General features: G+C 39.3%; 1 protein-coding gene across 1 annotated transcript in view; it reads right to left on the bottom strand.

Moving 5' to 3' along the window:
* Positions 1 to 7,184: 7,184 nt before the first annotated feature.
* aga (aspartylglucosaminidase) overlaps positions 7,185 to 15,457 on the bottom strand; it is a 167,865-nt gene continuing 159,592 nt past the window's right edge. The window contains exon 9 of the mRNA XM_039751064.1: positions 7,185 to 7,837. Coding sequence (XP_039606998.1) covers positions 7,737 to 7,837 — 101 coding nt within the window. The 3' untranslated portion in view covers positions 7,185 to 7,736. The remainder of the gene's footprint in view (positions 7,838 to 15,457) is intronic.

A 15,457-nucleotide genomic window follows, 5' to 3' on the forward strand; every position in this document is an offset into this window, starting at 1 on the left:
ACCTGATATCTTTACAACGGTTGACAAACACGGAATGTAACTTGAACACAACACATCCTCCAAATACGAACCTGATTGAAAGAAATAATGATAATCAAATCCTTGATGACAGCAACACTCATAACAGTCACAAAGCAATTACATTGACAATCATGTTACGTTATTTTTAAAATGTTCCCTTTTCTTTTTCATAACTTCTATGTTCTATATGTTCTTCTATGTTCTACAGTGGGTACGGAAAGTATTCAGACCCCCTTCAATTTTTCACTCTTTGTTATATTGCAGCCATTTGCTAAAATCATTTAAATGAATTTTTTCCCTCATTAATGTACACACAGCACCCCATATTGACAGACAAAAAAAAGAATTTTTGAAATTGTTGCAGATTTATTAAAAAAGAAAAACTGAAATATCACATGGTCCTAAGTATTCAGACCCTTTGCTCAGTATTTAGTAGAAGCACCCTTTTGAGCTAATACAGCCATGAGTCTTCTTAGGAAAGATGCAACAAGTTTTTCACACCTGGATTTGGGGATCCTCTGCCATTCCTCCTTGCAGATCCTCTCCAGTTCTGTCAGGTTGGATGGTAAACGTTGGTGGACAGCCATCTTTAGGTCTCTCCAGAGATGCTTAATTGGGTTTAAGTCAGGGTTCTGGCTGGGCAATTCAAGAACAGTCACAGAGTTGTTGTGAAGCCACTCCTTTATTTTAGCTGTGTGCTTAGGGTCATTGTCTTGTTGGAAGGTATACCTTCGGCCCAGTCTGAGGTCTTTAGCACTCTGGAGAAGGTTTTTTTCCAGGATATCCCTGTACTTGGCCGCATTCATCTTTCCCTCGATTGCAACCAGTTGTCCTGTCCCTGCAGCTGAAAAACACCCCCACAGCATGATGCTGCCACTGCCATGCTTCACTGTGGGGACTGTATTGAACAAGTGATTAGCAGTGCCTGGTTGTCTTCACACATACCGCTTAGAATTAAGGCCAAAAAGTTCTATCTTGGAGTTTGCTAAAAGACACCTGAAGGACTCTGAGATGGTGAGAAATAAGATTCTCTGGTCTGATGAGACCAAGATAGAACTTTTTGGCCCTAATTCTAAGAGGTTTGTTTTTCTCTAAAATGGTAGCCCTGCATGTTCTCGTTTCTGCATGTTCTCGTTTAAAACTTCAAACACAGACTGACACATCCAAAAATCCAATGAAGCAATTTTACCTGCACTATCCACATATCTAACAATGACAGACAGTTGGGCATGGCAAGATATGTCAGTTGCTTCATCCATCTGCCATGCAAAAAAAGGAGCAGTCTGAATTTCACTTTTTATACGATCAGAAACAGTGGCTGCGAGAGCAGAGATCAAGTCATTTTGGATTGAGTGGGACATACCAGAAAACACAGCTGATAACTGAAATTGTGTAGCCAAGACAGAGTCATATTTAGCTAATGTTTCTGTAAATTCCCTGTAATTCCCCTTATTTGCTGATTCACTACTCTCATCATGCCCCCTGAATGTCAGTTCCTGACGGCCAAGCAAGGAAGTCACATCAATTAGACGGTTTAGGAAGGCCCTGTTTTTTTTTACTGTTTCATTATGCTTTGCCACCTGAATGCGAAGACATTCATTGATTGCATGTTCAACCCTGACCCTGCCCAGACAACTTAACCTTGCACTTGAACTCACATGTTCTTTGCACTTTTCATGCCTTTTGTATGCCCTCTCAAAGTTACCCAGATCCCCAAAACCCATGTTTGACCAAACACATCCCATTCCCTGAGAAGGTTTCGTCAAGAGGCATGGCCAACAGTACATTTTCTTTGTCACAGCACTTCCAGTCAGCCAGTTCACCTTGTCATACCAGGAGAGCTGAAAAGACCTGCTATTTTTTCCTGATTTTTGCACCAGATCAATCTTGGGCATTGGTCTGCCCTGTCGTTTAATTCTGAGTCTCTCCTCGTAAGGAAGACTACTAAATGGTTTTGCCAAAAGCAGGTCAACAATATTAGCACCGTCTGCCATTATGCACAGCTTGCTAGGTGGCTAGTTTCCCCTTCCACGAGCTACTTTAATTATATGAACAAACTAACTTTACAGTGCTGAAACAAGAAGCAAAGTCAAGAATCCTATAATATGTTTTTTGTTTTTATTATTTAAAGAATGATTTGTACAAACAAAAATGGTTATATCACCAGCAAACAATACAGAGTGCAGCAGTTCGTCGTACGACTTCACCTGCAAATCCGCATGGGACTGAACTCGAATCTCTGTAGTGTTGATGTATACTTAAGACATGCTGTCAATCAAAAAAGGGATTCCGCCCTTTAAACAGCTTCTCCAATTATCATGCAGCAGCCCAGCGTCCTGGCCCACCCACTGCTCCATTCACTCCCAGAGAAGCTGAGCTTTTGGTGCATTTATCCAATTACCGTCCAGCTTTTCTGCAGTGAAAAAAGCTCCTCTGTGCTTGCCCATAGAGCTCCAGTGAAGCTGGGCTTCAGGAGGGTTTAATGCGCTGTGCTGCACGAAAATGTATGACAAGAAAATCGTGTCAAGCAATCTACAATAAATACCTGATTCTGAACGAGCTAGTCTAGGGCACTTTTATTAAAACCAATATAAATACAACAGTGCATACATGAGCATTTATTTACTGACATAGTAGAGGAAGCGGAGCTTCCCTTGTAGTCTTAGAGCAGTCGCCACTGGTGTATATGTATATATGTATATGTATATATATGTTTATATGTGTGTGTGTGTGCATATATATATATATATATATATATATATATATATATATATATATATATATATATATATATATATATATATATGACAGCAACACTCATAACAGTGATAAAACAATTACATTGACAATCATGTTACGTTATTTTCAAAATGTTTCCTTTTCTTTTCATTACTTCTTTACATTCCTTACAGCTTACTTACAAAAATTAAGCAGGTTTCATTTCGAAATTCTACACGTAATGGTCATAACGGTCGACAACGTCCGCCAGAGTAAACTTTCTTATTTATGGCCCCATCTTCACAAAATTTGGTAGGTGGATTCCCTGCGCTAACCCAAACCAATGTACGTACTTATTTCGGTAGTATGACGCCACTGTCGGCAACCATATTGAACTTTCCAAAGGTCTTTGTTACTTATGGGTCCATCTTCAAGAAATTTGGTACGCGGGTTCCCAACGCTACCTGAATCCTACTTACATACATATATACATCCATAGCCTGCAGCTCGGTCGCCATGTGAGGCAGCGTTGAGTTCCCCATTCCAACGCCTCCCACATTGTTGGCTGCCTGCCTATAGAAGGCCGGCCATCGCTCCGCTCTCTTCATTCCCTTCCTTGCTTAGCCACAGGATTCATGTCTCCCTGCTGATAACTGCAGCCTTTTCATTTAATCCAAGGCTTCTCCGCTGTTTTATTGTTTGTTTATTATGATTATGGTTATAGTGCAGATATTTTAGACTTACTTTACATTGTTCAGGTACCCATTTCCTTTACGGTACAGGAGATAATTATACTACACAGGAGCACTATAAGAGTGAAATGCTTAAGCCCTTCACCTATGGTTCTGCATGTGAGTTGATGGATGCCGTTGAATTGTTCAGTTGTCGGTTTAAAGTGTACCGAAATGGCCAAATATTTTACACCTTTGAACAAAAGCCAATGCCTCTTAAACATCTTAGATTCACAGGTGACGATTTCAGTAGTGGACACTTTGATGTTTATGAATGTTTAAACTCTCAAAAGCTGGATGCGAAGTTATCGATGAAACCAGTTGGTTGTATGCTTACACCACTTGACAGATGCTGAATGTCACTTCAACACAAGAAGTCCGGCAAATACTGTCGGAATTGAAACAAACCATGAAACTCAAGCCGATTATGACAGCAGCAATCCAAGCTGTGAGATCTGAGACAAGATTGCTTTTCACATGGCCAACTGTACGTTGCATGCTCAAGAGTAAGCTCAGAGCACAGCTTGGTCATATTACAACCGGAGGGCCGAACTGACAACGTGGTATACAAAAAGATCCTTAACAAATAATTATTGGTATATTTTCCCTCAGTTTAAAAAGGTTTACTTTTCTTCTTAATTAAAATTGTAAGGCAGTACTTCGCCGCTGCAAAGTGCGGGTATTTTGCTAGTATAATTTTTAATGTAGGTAGATTATTTCGACCTGGTCATTTTAAAAGTAGCTCGCAAGCCGAAAAAGTGTGGGCACCCCTGGTTTAGTATATTTGTCATTGCTTTTATTTACCTAGTGTTTGTGAGTAGTTATTGTAGTAAATATGGAATATTTATATATTTGTGTGTTGGATGTGTTTATTCTATATGAGTTAATATTCGGGTGGCAGGGTGGAAATACTGTAGGGTTTAGGTGTTGACCTGATTCTATCTGTCCCTCATTTTAAAAGTGTAGTGGCTTCTTCGCTATGTTAATCTGGTGGCAACCTCTGCACTTTCTAGAAGTTGGGTTGTGTGATTACAATTCACTTTGGCAACATGGCTAATTAAACTGATTTTTGGGCCAATTCAAAGTTAATATAACTAATCCTATATGAACGAAAACTAAATCATTAGTACATGAATAAAAACAATGTGAAATGGCATTCTGTTGTGAGAAACTGACTTAAGGGTGTGCGGGTTAACAAATGTGGCCATGAGAAGTACCATTTTCATTTGAGGATTCTCCCAAAGCCACCTATTATAAACTGTATAAAAAATGGGTGTATTGGAGGCCACCCTGTATTTTACCTTTATGGATCTCAGAGACAGATATTTGAGTTGATAAGATTATCTCCATGGATCATTTTACTGTATTATAAACACCAAATCCAATTGAGTACAAATCCTCTCTGAGAGAATTCCTGTGCATGTGGCCAATAATCCTCTCATTAAGGTGTACGAATGCCCTGGCAAGCACAACTGTTTCTGCTTCAGCACCCAATATTTTCCATCAGCTTACAAAAAAGCGTCAATAAATCTTCCCCACTCTCCACATCGCAAAGGTCCTCCCAGAAATCAACAGTTAAAAATTGGGATGCTTGAAATGCCCACAGAAAGTCCTTTGAAGGATGACATAAGGTGACCCAATTATTATGCCTCATGCCCACTCTTTGCAAATGTTATTCTTTTAGCAATAAAGCTGTTCAAACATAGGATAAATATTCTGGGTGCAACCTATATATTTGTACCACATGTGTATTTTTATATTTTTTTCTATTCCTAATAGTTTTACTTACTGCCTCTGCAAAACATAAAGTGCATTTTACTGCTGCACAGTTTCCAAAATAAGAATGTGAATGCTCAACTGCAGACTTCAAGTGCATTTGTCACAACCTTATATGAAAATGCGATTCTTTGGGCTTACAATGTGTCACAGTCAAAAAGAAAGTAACATGGGGTACAGTTTGAACTGCTACTCTGTAATAAACATGAAAAACGCAGATAACATCTCTGGTGATTGCTGAAACATATTAGGCACAGTCATTAATCAATTCTTTTTGTTTTCTAACAATTACAAAATGCTGCAGGTGGATAACGAATTAGGTGTGAAGGAGGCTGATTTGACATTTTGCAGAGCAGGATGACAGCTGAGTGCTGCGGGAAATAGCAGTCACTCGATGAAAAACATGTGGGGATAAACTAAACTCATTAATCCACCACCTCCAACGTTGCAGCAAAAATGTAATACAGACAGTCTAACATGTATGACTTATTGTTTTAGGCACTGTGTGTCTGTCAGGTTAGTTGTCACATAAAACACATACTGTGCTCAATACATCTTGATGGTTGAGAACAGTGGTAACTAAAATAAACACTTAACATTGAAAGGGCTCTTTAAAATGGTGATGGCTTTAATGTAAAACAAATTCAGCTTTTGCTTGCTGTGATGGATTACTAAATTTCTAGCACAAAGCAGCAGTTAGTCAGAGATCTCAGGTTTAAGCAGCAGAAGGATGACAATATGTTAACTGGTAAATCTTCTAAGAAAAACCTTTCTACTTGTAACTTCCTTATTTCACATTTGTAAATGTTGCTGGTTTTGTGTACACTCAGACTCACAACCACAGTTAGGGGTGCCACTTCAAACCATATTCATTTTTGATAATATCACCACTTGCAAATTTACATCTTTAAAAATGGGCACATTGGACAAAGGCAAGCAAGCATCTAAAACATGACTTCCCAAAGTGGTCGATATCGACCCCCAGGGGTCGATTTGAACTTTCTAGGGGTCAATAGATTCAATAAAAAAATTTGGGGGTTGACAACAGCAAAAATAGACCCCTTTACTACTGCTATTTGTTTGTTACTTCAAAATATGTATGATTCCAATAGGTACCTAATTAAGAAGTAAAATAATTCAAAAAAACACTTTTTTGATAAAAACACATTACATACCAAACTTGCAAATGAAAAGGTAAAATGTGTCATTAAAAGAGTCACACGTAAGAAGACATGAAAATACATGTAGTACAAACATGTCTGTGCATTGTCTTATGGAACGTATCAAAGCAAGTGCAGACATGAAAAAACGTTGCACGTCCGCACTTGCTCGTGGTGGGACGAGATGACGGATATTGGATATTAGCAGAATCTATCACTCTTGTACGGTCATGCTTTCATAAAACACTATAAATTGGTTTGTTTGATGTGACATGTACTTATTTGTGATTTGAACTTTGAATAAAATTATTTATTGAGGAGCAGTACTATGAAAAAGAAAATCAGAGGACACAGTTTATTTATTCGAGTTTGAACAAAAATCTGTTTCAAGTAAGTACATACTTTATTGTTTTTTTTTTATCACAGGGGCTGTTGAAATTGTTTGTTAATAAAAGTTTTTATTTCTTCAGATAATAATATGACTGAACCAAAAAAGACATGCAGACAGTACAGCTTCGACTATTTGTACTTATTTTGAATTTACATATTTATTTCATCAATGTCAAAATTGTAAAACAACTCTGCTCGTATTTTTTTGCTTTAATTTTCATTAGTGCAGGTTTCGATATTAAATGTTGCACAAGACAATGCCATATTCCGTAGTCTTTTTATCTTTTTCAGTCATTAATTACAAGTGATTAAAATGAAAAGTTTGGTATCTAGTGAAATATTTAATATCGAGTACTGTACAAATGTATTAATTTGAGTAAGAAAAATAAATGACTAGGGGGTCGACGGTTTTAAAAGTTTTTGGTAAAGGGGTTTGTGGCCGAAAAAAGTTTGGGAACTTTTGATCTAAAATCATACATAACTGTCATTTACATAGTGGAGTTACACACTTTCCATAATTGAATGGTACAAGCTTGGGTTATCGTATTACTTTTGGATGACACTGCATAACGATATATTACATTTAGACAAACCAACTGTTGTAGTATCTTGTTAAGAACACCTCATGCGGGCTGGAATATTAGATATTTTTGAGTAGCCCGGGGACAACATGCAGCCGTGCCCAATCTTGCACCAGGATGAACTGGTGACATATCAGTAACCTAATGAAAAAATTAAAACTGTTAATATCAAAATATTTTATTTGGTTAATACTGTAAAATGATTCTTTAATAGTTACACTCACAATTGCAAAATAAATCAATTAAATTAATTCATTGAATGTTCTTAATGATTTTTGAAAACATGAATATTACAAATTGTTCATCCTTTATTAAACTAAACAAAGTCAAATAATACTCATTCTTTATCAATTATGCATTTAAATACAAGTCACCACATTTTGGACTGGTCCATCAACTGACGAATTATACACCATGAAGCTGAATTGTGTTAACTGTGGTATTCTGTTACATGAAGCACCTATAAAAAAAATAAATTTAATTAGTGACATTATTTTTGTCAACATAAAATTGTCTTGCAACTTTAGTAATTTCAAAGTTGTGACAGTTACATCTTTAAAATTCATAGCTATCATAATTCAATCATGTTTTTATAAAGTCAGTACAAACACGCTGTAAAAGATTTTACATAATACAGACCATCACTATAATTATAACATTAGAAAGTTGAAAGCTTAGACATTTTTAATTTGAAAAAATATCAAATCTTTTACATTAAGGAAATGTATGTTGTATAACAAAGTGCATAATAAGAAACTACCTATGAAAGGGTCTTACATGTTTAAACCCTATTTATATATTGTAAGGTTTCTAAACTCTTTTTGGACTCCCATAGCAGAATGACACACCGAAGAGCATCCCAAAATGCAATCGCTGCATTTGAGGAAAATAGCGTATCGGTTACCAGGGCAACTGCAGACTCCCAGCGTTGTGAAAAGAATTCAGTCACCTGCACCTGCCGTCAATGGGTGATGCAAGTAACATTATAACTGCAGGGAACAGTACTACTAAGCCATTAACCTGGCCATGACTCAGCCTGATCGTTGTGTCTGTGTATAGGAGAGTGGTACATCCCGCTACAATAAATAACCGTGCTGTTCCTGTTTCAAGCTGAATAAAGTTGGCTTTTTTAACAGCCTCGTGTTTTGCAGTGCAAGACAGGGACTCACGCATCACAATATTTAGAATCTAATATAGAAAAAAAATACTTGATTTGTCCCAAGGGGAATGCAGCTTTTTACAGAAGGTCAAAAAATAAAATAACAAACAACAACCCACAAGAAATACAAAAAAAGAAGAACAAAAATCTCACTTGATAAAGATAAGAGAGCAGTCACAGTGAGGTATTATAAAAGCATACTGCCATAGGTACAGGGTGGTCCAGATCTAACTATGCAGATCCAGATCGTCTTGATGACCAGTTCAGCGCCAAGACGATTCTTCATGTCGTCAGTTCGCACATTTCTCGATGGTCTGGGATTTTTCTGGTGATTTTCTATGCAATAAACTTAATAAGTTATAGCGTAATGAAAATTGCATAATTAGATCTGGACCACCCTATACAAATGAGTCCTGATAGCATTTCTTGATACACTTTTGGTGAAAAAAAGTTGGCTAAAAATATAGAGATGTTATCAGCAATGATCATAAAAGCCACCAATTTTTATTATGGGAGTGAGTTACATAGCTGAACCTGCCTTCTTAATTAGCGTGTGGATACAGTGGACCTCTCATGAAGGCAAAGCATACCACAATGTAGAAAATCATACAGTGTTATAGAACATGTAAAGGATGTCACTACTTTCATTAAAGAAATACAGACTCCTTAAGAAAAAAAGTCACCTCTGCCTTTTCTTATATAGTTCTTTTGTGTTACTGGATCTATTCGTCTTGTCACTGAGGTGGACTTCAAAGTACTTATAGATCTGTATCTCCTCCACGTCTATTCTCTGAATAATGACTGGATGTTCTTTGATACGACAAATGTCAATAACTAAATTGTTGGTTTTGCTGATACTGAGTTGCAAACAATTTTCTCTGCACCAAGAAACAAAGTTGGAAGTGATTAGAAATTAAAACATTCATCTAATAATTAATACACAATCAGTGACTAAACCAATATACTTGTTTTGGTGTTTTTTTGAGTATTTAATAATAAATACTTTGCTAAAGAACATATTTTTGCTAAATTATATAGTACTATTTACTGGTGTGTTTTATTATCATTTCTTGTCAGTGGTTTGTTTTCATGTGTGGTAATAAGACAGTATTTTTATGATTACTTATGAATTATTATGTGCAGGTTAGGAAGTATGAAGGAATTTATTTCTTTTTTAGCGTGATTTATATTCTGGGTTCTCTGGGTGCAATCAATGCATTACTCTCAGTTACCAAGTGCTATTTTGATCCCCATAAGAGTATATACCCAGTTTGACAATTTGTGAACTCAGGTTACAAGATGCTTAGCTTATTATCCATTTTGGGTTCAGAGAGGTTGTTTTTTGGTACTGTGCTCTACTCTTATTTCTAGCTGATCTTCAAAGTTGATAATAGAAGTGAAGCCCACTTTGGTTAAAATCAAAGCTCCTGGACTGGTATACAGTAATCTGATCCATGCACATATGTTTGGGCCAAACCCAGATTTATGCAAAGTGGTGAACTGGTATTCCCATTCAACCATATCAAATGTTTTTTCTGAATCCAAAGATAATATGATGTCCGTAATGTTAGACTTCGTGAGTGAATATATTACATTAAATAGGCATCGAAGATTGGAAGCTAAATGTCTTAACTTTAATAAATCTGGTTTGGTCTGTGATATTGCTGAATGGAGCACTTTCTCAATCCTTGTAGCTAGGGCTTTGGAGTGTATTGTGTATTATTATTCAGAAGTGAGAGTGCACATTGTAATAAGTCCCTATTTTTCTTAGGAAAAAAAGAAATTAATGCTTGGTGAAAAGTTTGAGGTAGATTTTTTTGTCTCTGGCTTCTATAAATGTTGCTAGTAAGAGGGGAACTAACTTAACTGATTTTTTTTTTATAAAATCCAGCAGGACCTGGTGCTTTCCCACTCTCAAATGAGTTTATAGCGTCTGCCTGCACTTGGGAAAGCAGACCATAACCTGGTTTTGCTTCAGCCTCACTAGAAACCAAGAGTGAAGGAGCTACCTACAACCATACGCTCATTCAGGAAGTAGTTCCCTGAGGCAGAGCAGGCTCTGAGAGACTGATTTGGAACTACGGACTGGGATATCCTGCAGGGGTCACATAGTGAAATCATTGAGGAGGTTGTTGACTGCACTACTGACTTCTTCAACTTCTGTATGGACATTGTAGTTCCAGTAAGAACAGTATGCTGCTATACAAACAACAAGCCATGGATTACAAGTGACATCAAAGGCCTTTTGAACCAGAAAAAAGGGCTTTTAAAAGGTGGTGATCAACATGAGCTTGTGCGTGCAGAAGGAACGCCGAGTCCAGCTCAGGACGGCGAAGGAGCAGTACAGGAGAAAGCTGGAGCAAAAGTTGCAGAATAACAGCATGAAGGAAGTGTGGGATGGGATGAAGGTCATCACTGGCTGCAGCCTGAAGCGGGGAGTCCTCTACAGCACATCTTCAACCTGAGCCTGGAACAGGGGAGAGTCCCAAGGCTTTGGAAAACATCTTGCATCACCCCAGTCCCAAAGGTATCACGTCCTGGTGAGCTGAATGACTTCCGGCCTGTCGCTCTGACGTCACATGAGATGAAGACCATGGAGCGGCTGCTGCTTCACCACCTGAGGTCACAGGTCCGCCACACAAACGACCCTCTACAGTTCGTATACCAGGAGAAGGTGGGAGCAGAGGATGCCATCATCTATATGCTACACCGATTCCTCTCCCACTTGGACATATGTAATGATGCTGTAAGAATTATGTTTCTGGACTTCTCTAGTGCCTTCAACACCATCCAACCGCCGCTCCTTAGTGACAAGCTGACAGAAATGGGAGTATATTCATACCTGGTGGCATGGATCGTGGACTGTCTTACAAACAGACCTCAGTATGTGCGTCTCGGGAACTGCAGGTCTAACATTGTGTTCAGCAGCACAGGAGTGCCGCAGGGGACTGTGCTTTCTCCAGCACTGTTCAGCCTATATACATCAGACTTCCAATACAACTCAGAGTCCTGCCACGTGCAAAAGTTCACTGATGACACTGCTATCATGGGCTGTATCAGGAGTGGGAAGGAGGAGGAGTATAGGAACCTAATCAAGGACTTTGTTAAATGGTGAGACTCAAGCCACCTATGCCTGAACACCAGCAAAACCAAGGAGCTGGTGGTGAATTTTAGGAGGCCCAGGCCCTTCCCAGACCCTGTGATTATAAGAGGTGACTGTGCGCAGAAGGTACAGACCTATAAATACCTGGGAGTGCAGCTGGATGATAAATTGGACTGGACTGCTAATACTGATGCTCTGTGCAAGAGAGGACAGAGCCGACTAAACTTCCTTAGAAGGCTGGCATCCTTCAACATCTGCAATAAGATGCTGCAGATGTTCTATAAGACAGTTGTGGCAAGCGCCTTCTTCTACATGGTGGTGTGCTGGGGAGGCAGCATAAAGAAGAGGGACGCCTCATGCCTGGACAAACTGGTGAGGAAGGCAGGCTCTATTGTAGGCACGGAGCAGGACAGTTTAACATATGTGGCAGAGCGACGGGCACTAAGCAGGCTCCTGTCAATCATAGAGAATCCACTCCATCCACTGAACAGTATCATCTCCAGACAGAGGAGCAGCTTGCTCCACTGACAGACTGAGGAGATCGTTCCTCTCTCATACTATGCGACTCTTCAATTCCACCCAGGGGGTAAACGTTAAAATTATACAAGATTATAGACTGTTACACCTGCCTCGTACTCTCCACCTTGCATTTTTTAACTGGCACTGAATTTTTATCACTCTTTTTATCACTCACATTGTTTTTATCAGTATGCTGCTGCTGGAGTATGTGAATTTCTCCTTGGGGATTAATAAAGTATCTATCTATCTATCTATCTATCTAGTAATTGTCAGAGGTTTATCCGGTTCCTCTGCACTTGAGTATCTAGCTGTGGTATCCATAATGGATCAAAAAGCACATTAAATTGTGACATGTATTCTTTAAACTGAGTAAAATATAAGGACTTATAGTAGACTCTATATGTGTGCATTATATTTTCATGGTCAATGATTCTCTCTCTGTCTGTGCTGGTGATTACTGATATTGCATTGCGAACTTCCTACTTATGGATTTGTTACTCAAAGATCTTGATAGCCTTCTCTCAGTGTTTGTAGTAATGATGTCGCGATTTAAAAATTAGTTGTTCTATTTCTTTTGTTGTCAAGAGGTTGAGTTCTGATTGCAAAGCCTGTCTTTTCCTAAAAAGTGCTTCATTTGGAGACCTGGCATGTTCTTGGTCTGTCTAGTAATTTCACTGATTAACTCTGATCCCTTCTTGTTTTTTTAAGTATGTATTTAGAAATCTCCATGGGTCTGATATATTTATGATCAATTAAAAACTGTGTAATTATTTTTGCAGTGTTAGATGTTGTCACCCCTATAGCTGAAGACCAATCCAGGCCGGGATTTAAAACACAATTAAAGTCTCCAGCCATTATAACTTCATGAGTGTTCAAGTTAGGAATGGATGCAAACATGTTTTGGATGAAACCTCTGTTATCAACATTGGGTGCATAGATATTTATCAAAATCAATTTATAATTAAATTAATTACCCATAATCAACTCATATCAGAATTTGATACTACAAATGAAATTGTTCTGTGAATTAAGTTTCTTACACCTCTAGTTTTTTTTGAATAGCTGGGCAGTCCAGTCTCTTTGCAACAAAAACTGATCCTTGCTTAATAAGTAGGCCTCCAGTAAAAATACTATCTTGGTGTTTAGTCCTTTTAGGTGAGAGAATACTTCCTTCCTCTTTACAAGAACTTTGACATTCCAGCTAACAAAGTTTACGGTTTGGTCACAGAGACACTGCTTCTGAACTTTTGCTGTCATTCTATAACCTTAAATTAAGGTTCTATATTGTGTGGGATATGGCCGACAGCTTACCCCGGCCAATACCCCCAATCCGCCAGGTGGAGTCCTCCCTACAACATGGAGATGCCCCAAATGCCAGCAGGGTATACTGGACAATGTAGTCTTTATTCTCAGCCCTGTTGGATACCTTGGGGCTTGCTAGAGAACACTGCAGGGAGGCACAGAGACTATTTGGCTTACCCCCAGGAAGTATGTCAGAGTCACGTGGACAAAGGGAACTATATGCTTCCTGGGTGAACAAAAAGAAGGTTTTCTGACCCGGAAGTGTTCCAGGTCACATGGACAGAGAGGGTGAAACGCTTCCGGGTCAAGGACTATAAAAAGGACAGTGAAACACCAGAGCGTTGAGCTGAGCTGGGAGGAAGGGTGGCTAGTGTGGAGTGGAGGGTACTTGGTGCACATAATCTATACTAATAAAAGGCAAAGCCCTCACTGACTGACTGACTGACTCACCACTAATTCTCCAACTTCCCGTGTAAGTAGAAGGCTGACATTTGGCAGGCTTATTCCTTACAGCTTACTTACAAAACTTAAGCAGGTTTCATTTCGAAATTGTACACGTAACGGTCATAATGGTCGACAACGTCCGCCAAACCGATGCACATACTTATTTCGATGGTATGACGCCACTGTAGGCCAACATATTGAACTTTCCAACGTAACTAATTCTCCAACTTCCCGTGTAGGTAGAAGGCTGAAATTTGGCAGGCTCATTCCTTACAGCTTACTTACAAAGGTTAACCCTACTATTACTCTAGGGTCGGTACCGACCGTTTTCAAGTTTTAAATGCATAAAAGTACCACATACATTTTGTTTACTGCATCAAGGCTTTTTCTATTTTTCTGAAACTTCCATTTAAACAAGGAAAAAAAAAAAAAAAAAAGGTAAATTATTTCTCTAATCAGAAATTCACTGCCTGTGGTCTTACCGGGTCGGCCACGACCCAGGGTACAATAAGAGATCATAAAACAATAAATACTGGCCAAACTTAAGTTCCAGTATAAACACACTCTCCGCTCACTCTGGCCCCACACCCCCACACAACTCTGTCAGGTAGCAGGCCTCTCCCATCCCCCGATCTGTAGTCAGGGCTTATCTCTTCACACCTCCCCGAGTAAAAACAGAGACAGCCCAGACAAAACAGACCCAGACCAGTTCAGTTTGGTGATTGTGACTGGAGAGAGCATCTAATTTGCAGAGGTAAAAATGGCCAGATTCACAGCACTCCAAGCTCTGGATCATATCCTAGCTGAAGGACAAGTTACAGAGTGGCACAGCGACACTGATGAGGTGGACTCAGAGGAGGAAGACATTGTGGAGTGTCAGTCAGAAGACACAGACACAGAGTCTGAGGAGGAGATCACCTCTGAAGCAGTTTCCCCACCAGCTGAAGTACTACAGTCCAAGAATGGCAGCATCTCCTGGAGGTTAGTACCACCTGACGAGACTCGCAGGACAACTGGCAGGGCAGCTGCTGAAAATATCATCAGAATGACTCCTGGGGTCACAAGGTTTGCCATAACAAGGATAAGTGACATCAAAACAAGTTTTGAACAGTTCATGCCATCATCGCTGAAGAAAATAATACTTGACATGACAAACCTAGAAGGACAAAAAGTCTACGGAGACACATGGATTGACTTTGATGAAGAATTCCTGGATGCTTATATTGGAATTCTTCTTCTTGCTGGAGTATACCGATCCAGCAATGAGGCCACAGCCAGTCTCTGGGACACAGCAACAGGCAGAAATATTTTTGGGCCACGATGTCACTGAAGAGCTTCCACATGATCTCGAGAGTCCTCAGGTTTGACAACGAGACATGAGAGCAAGATGTGACAAGCTTGCTCCCATAAGGGATGTCTGGGAGAGATGGGTGCAGCGCCTGCCTTTGATGTTCAATCCAGGAGTGGTCAGCAGGAAGACGAAGAGCTTCAGCACCAGCATCCTTCCCTTCCCTGCCACAGCCACAGACCCAGACCCAGAGAGGCTGCGGATT

The sequence above is a fragment of the Polypterus senegalus genome, chromosome 4 (genome assembly GCF_016835505.1).
Source record: "Polypterus senegalus isolate Bchr_013 chromosome 4, ASM1683550v1, whole genome shotgun sequence".
Lineage (NCBI taxonomy): Eukaryota > Metazoa > Chordata > Cladistia > Polypteriformes > Polypteridae > Polypterus > Polypterus senegalus.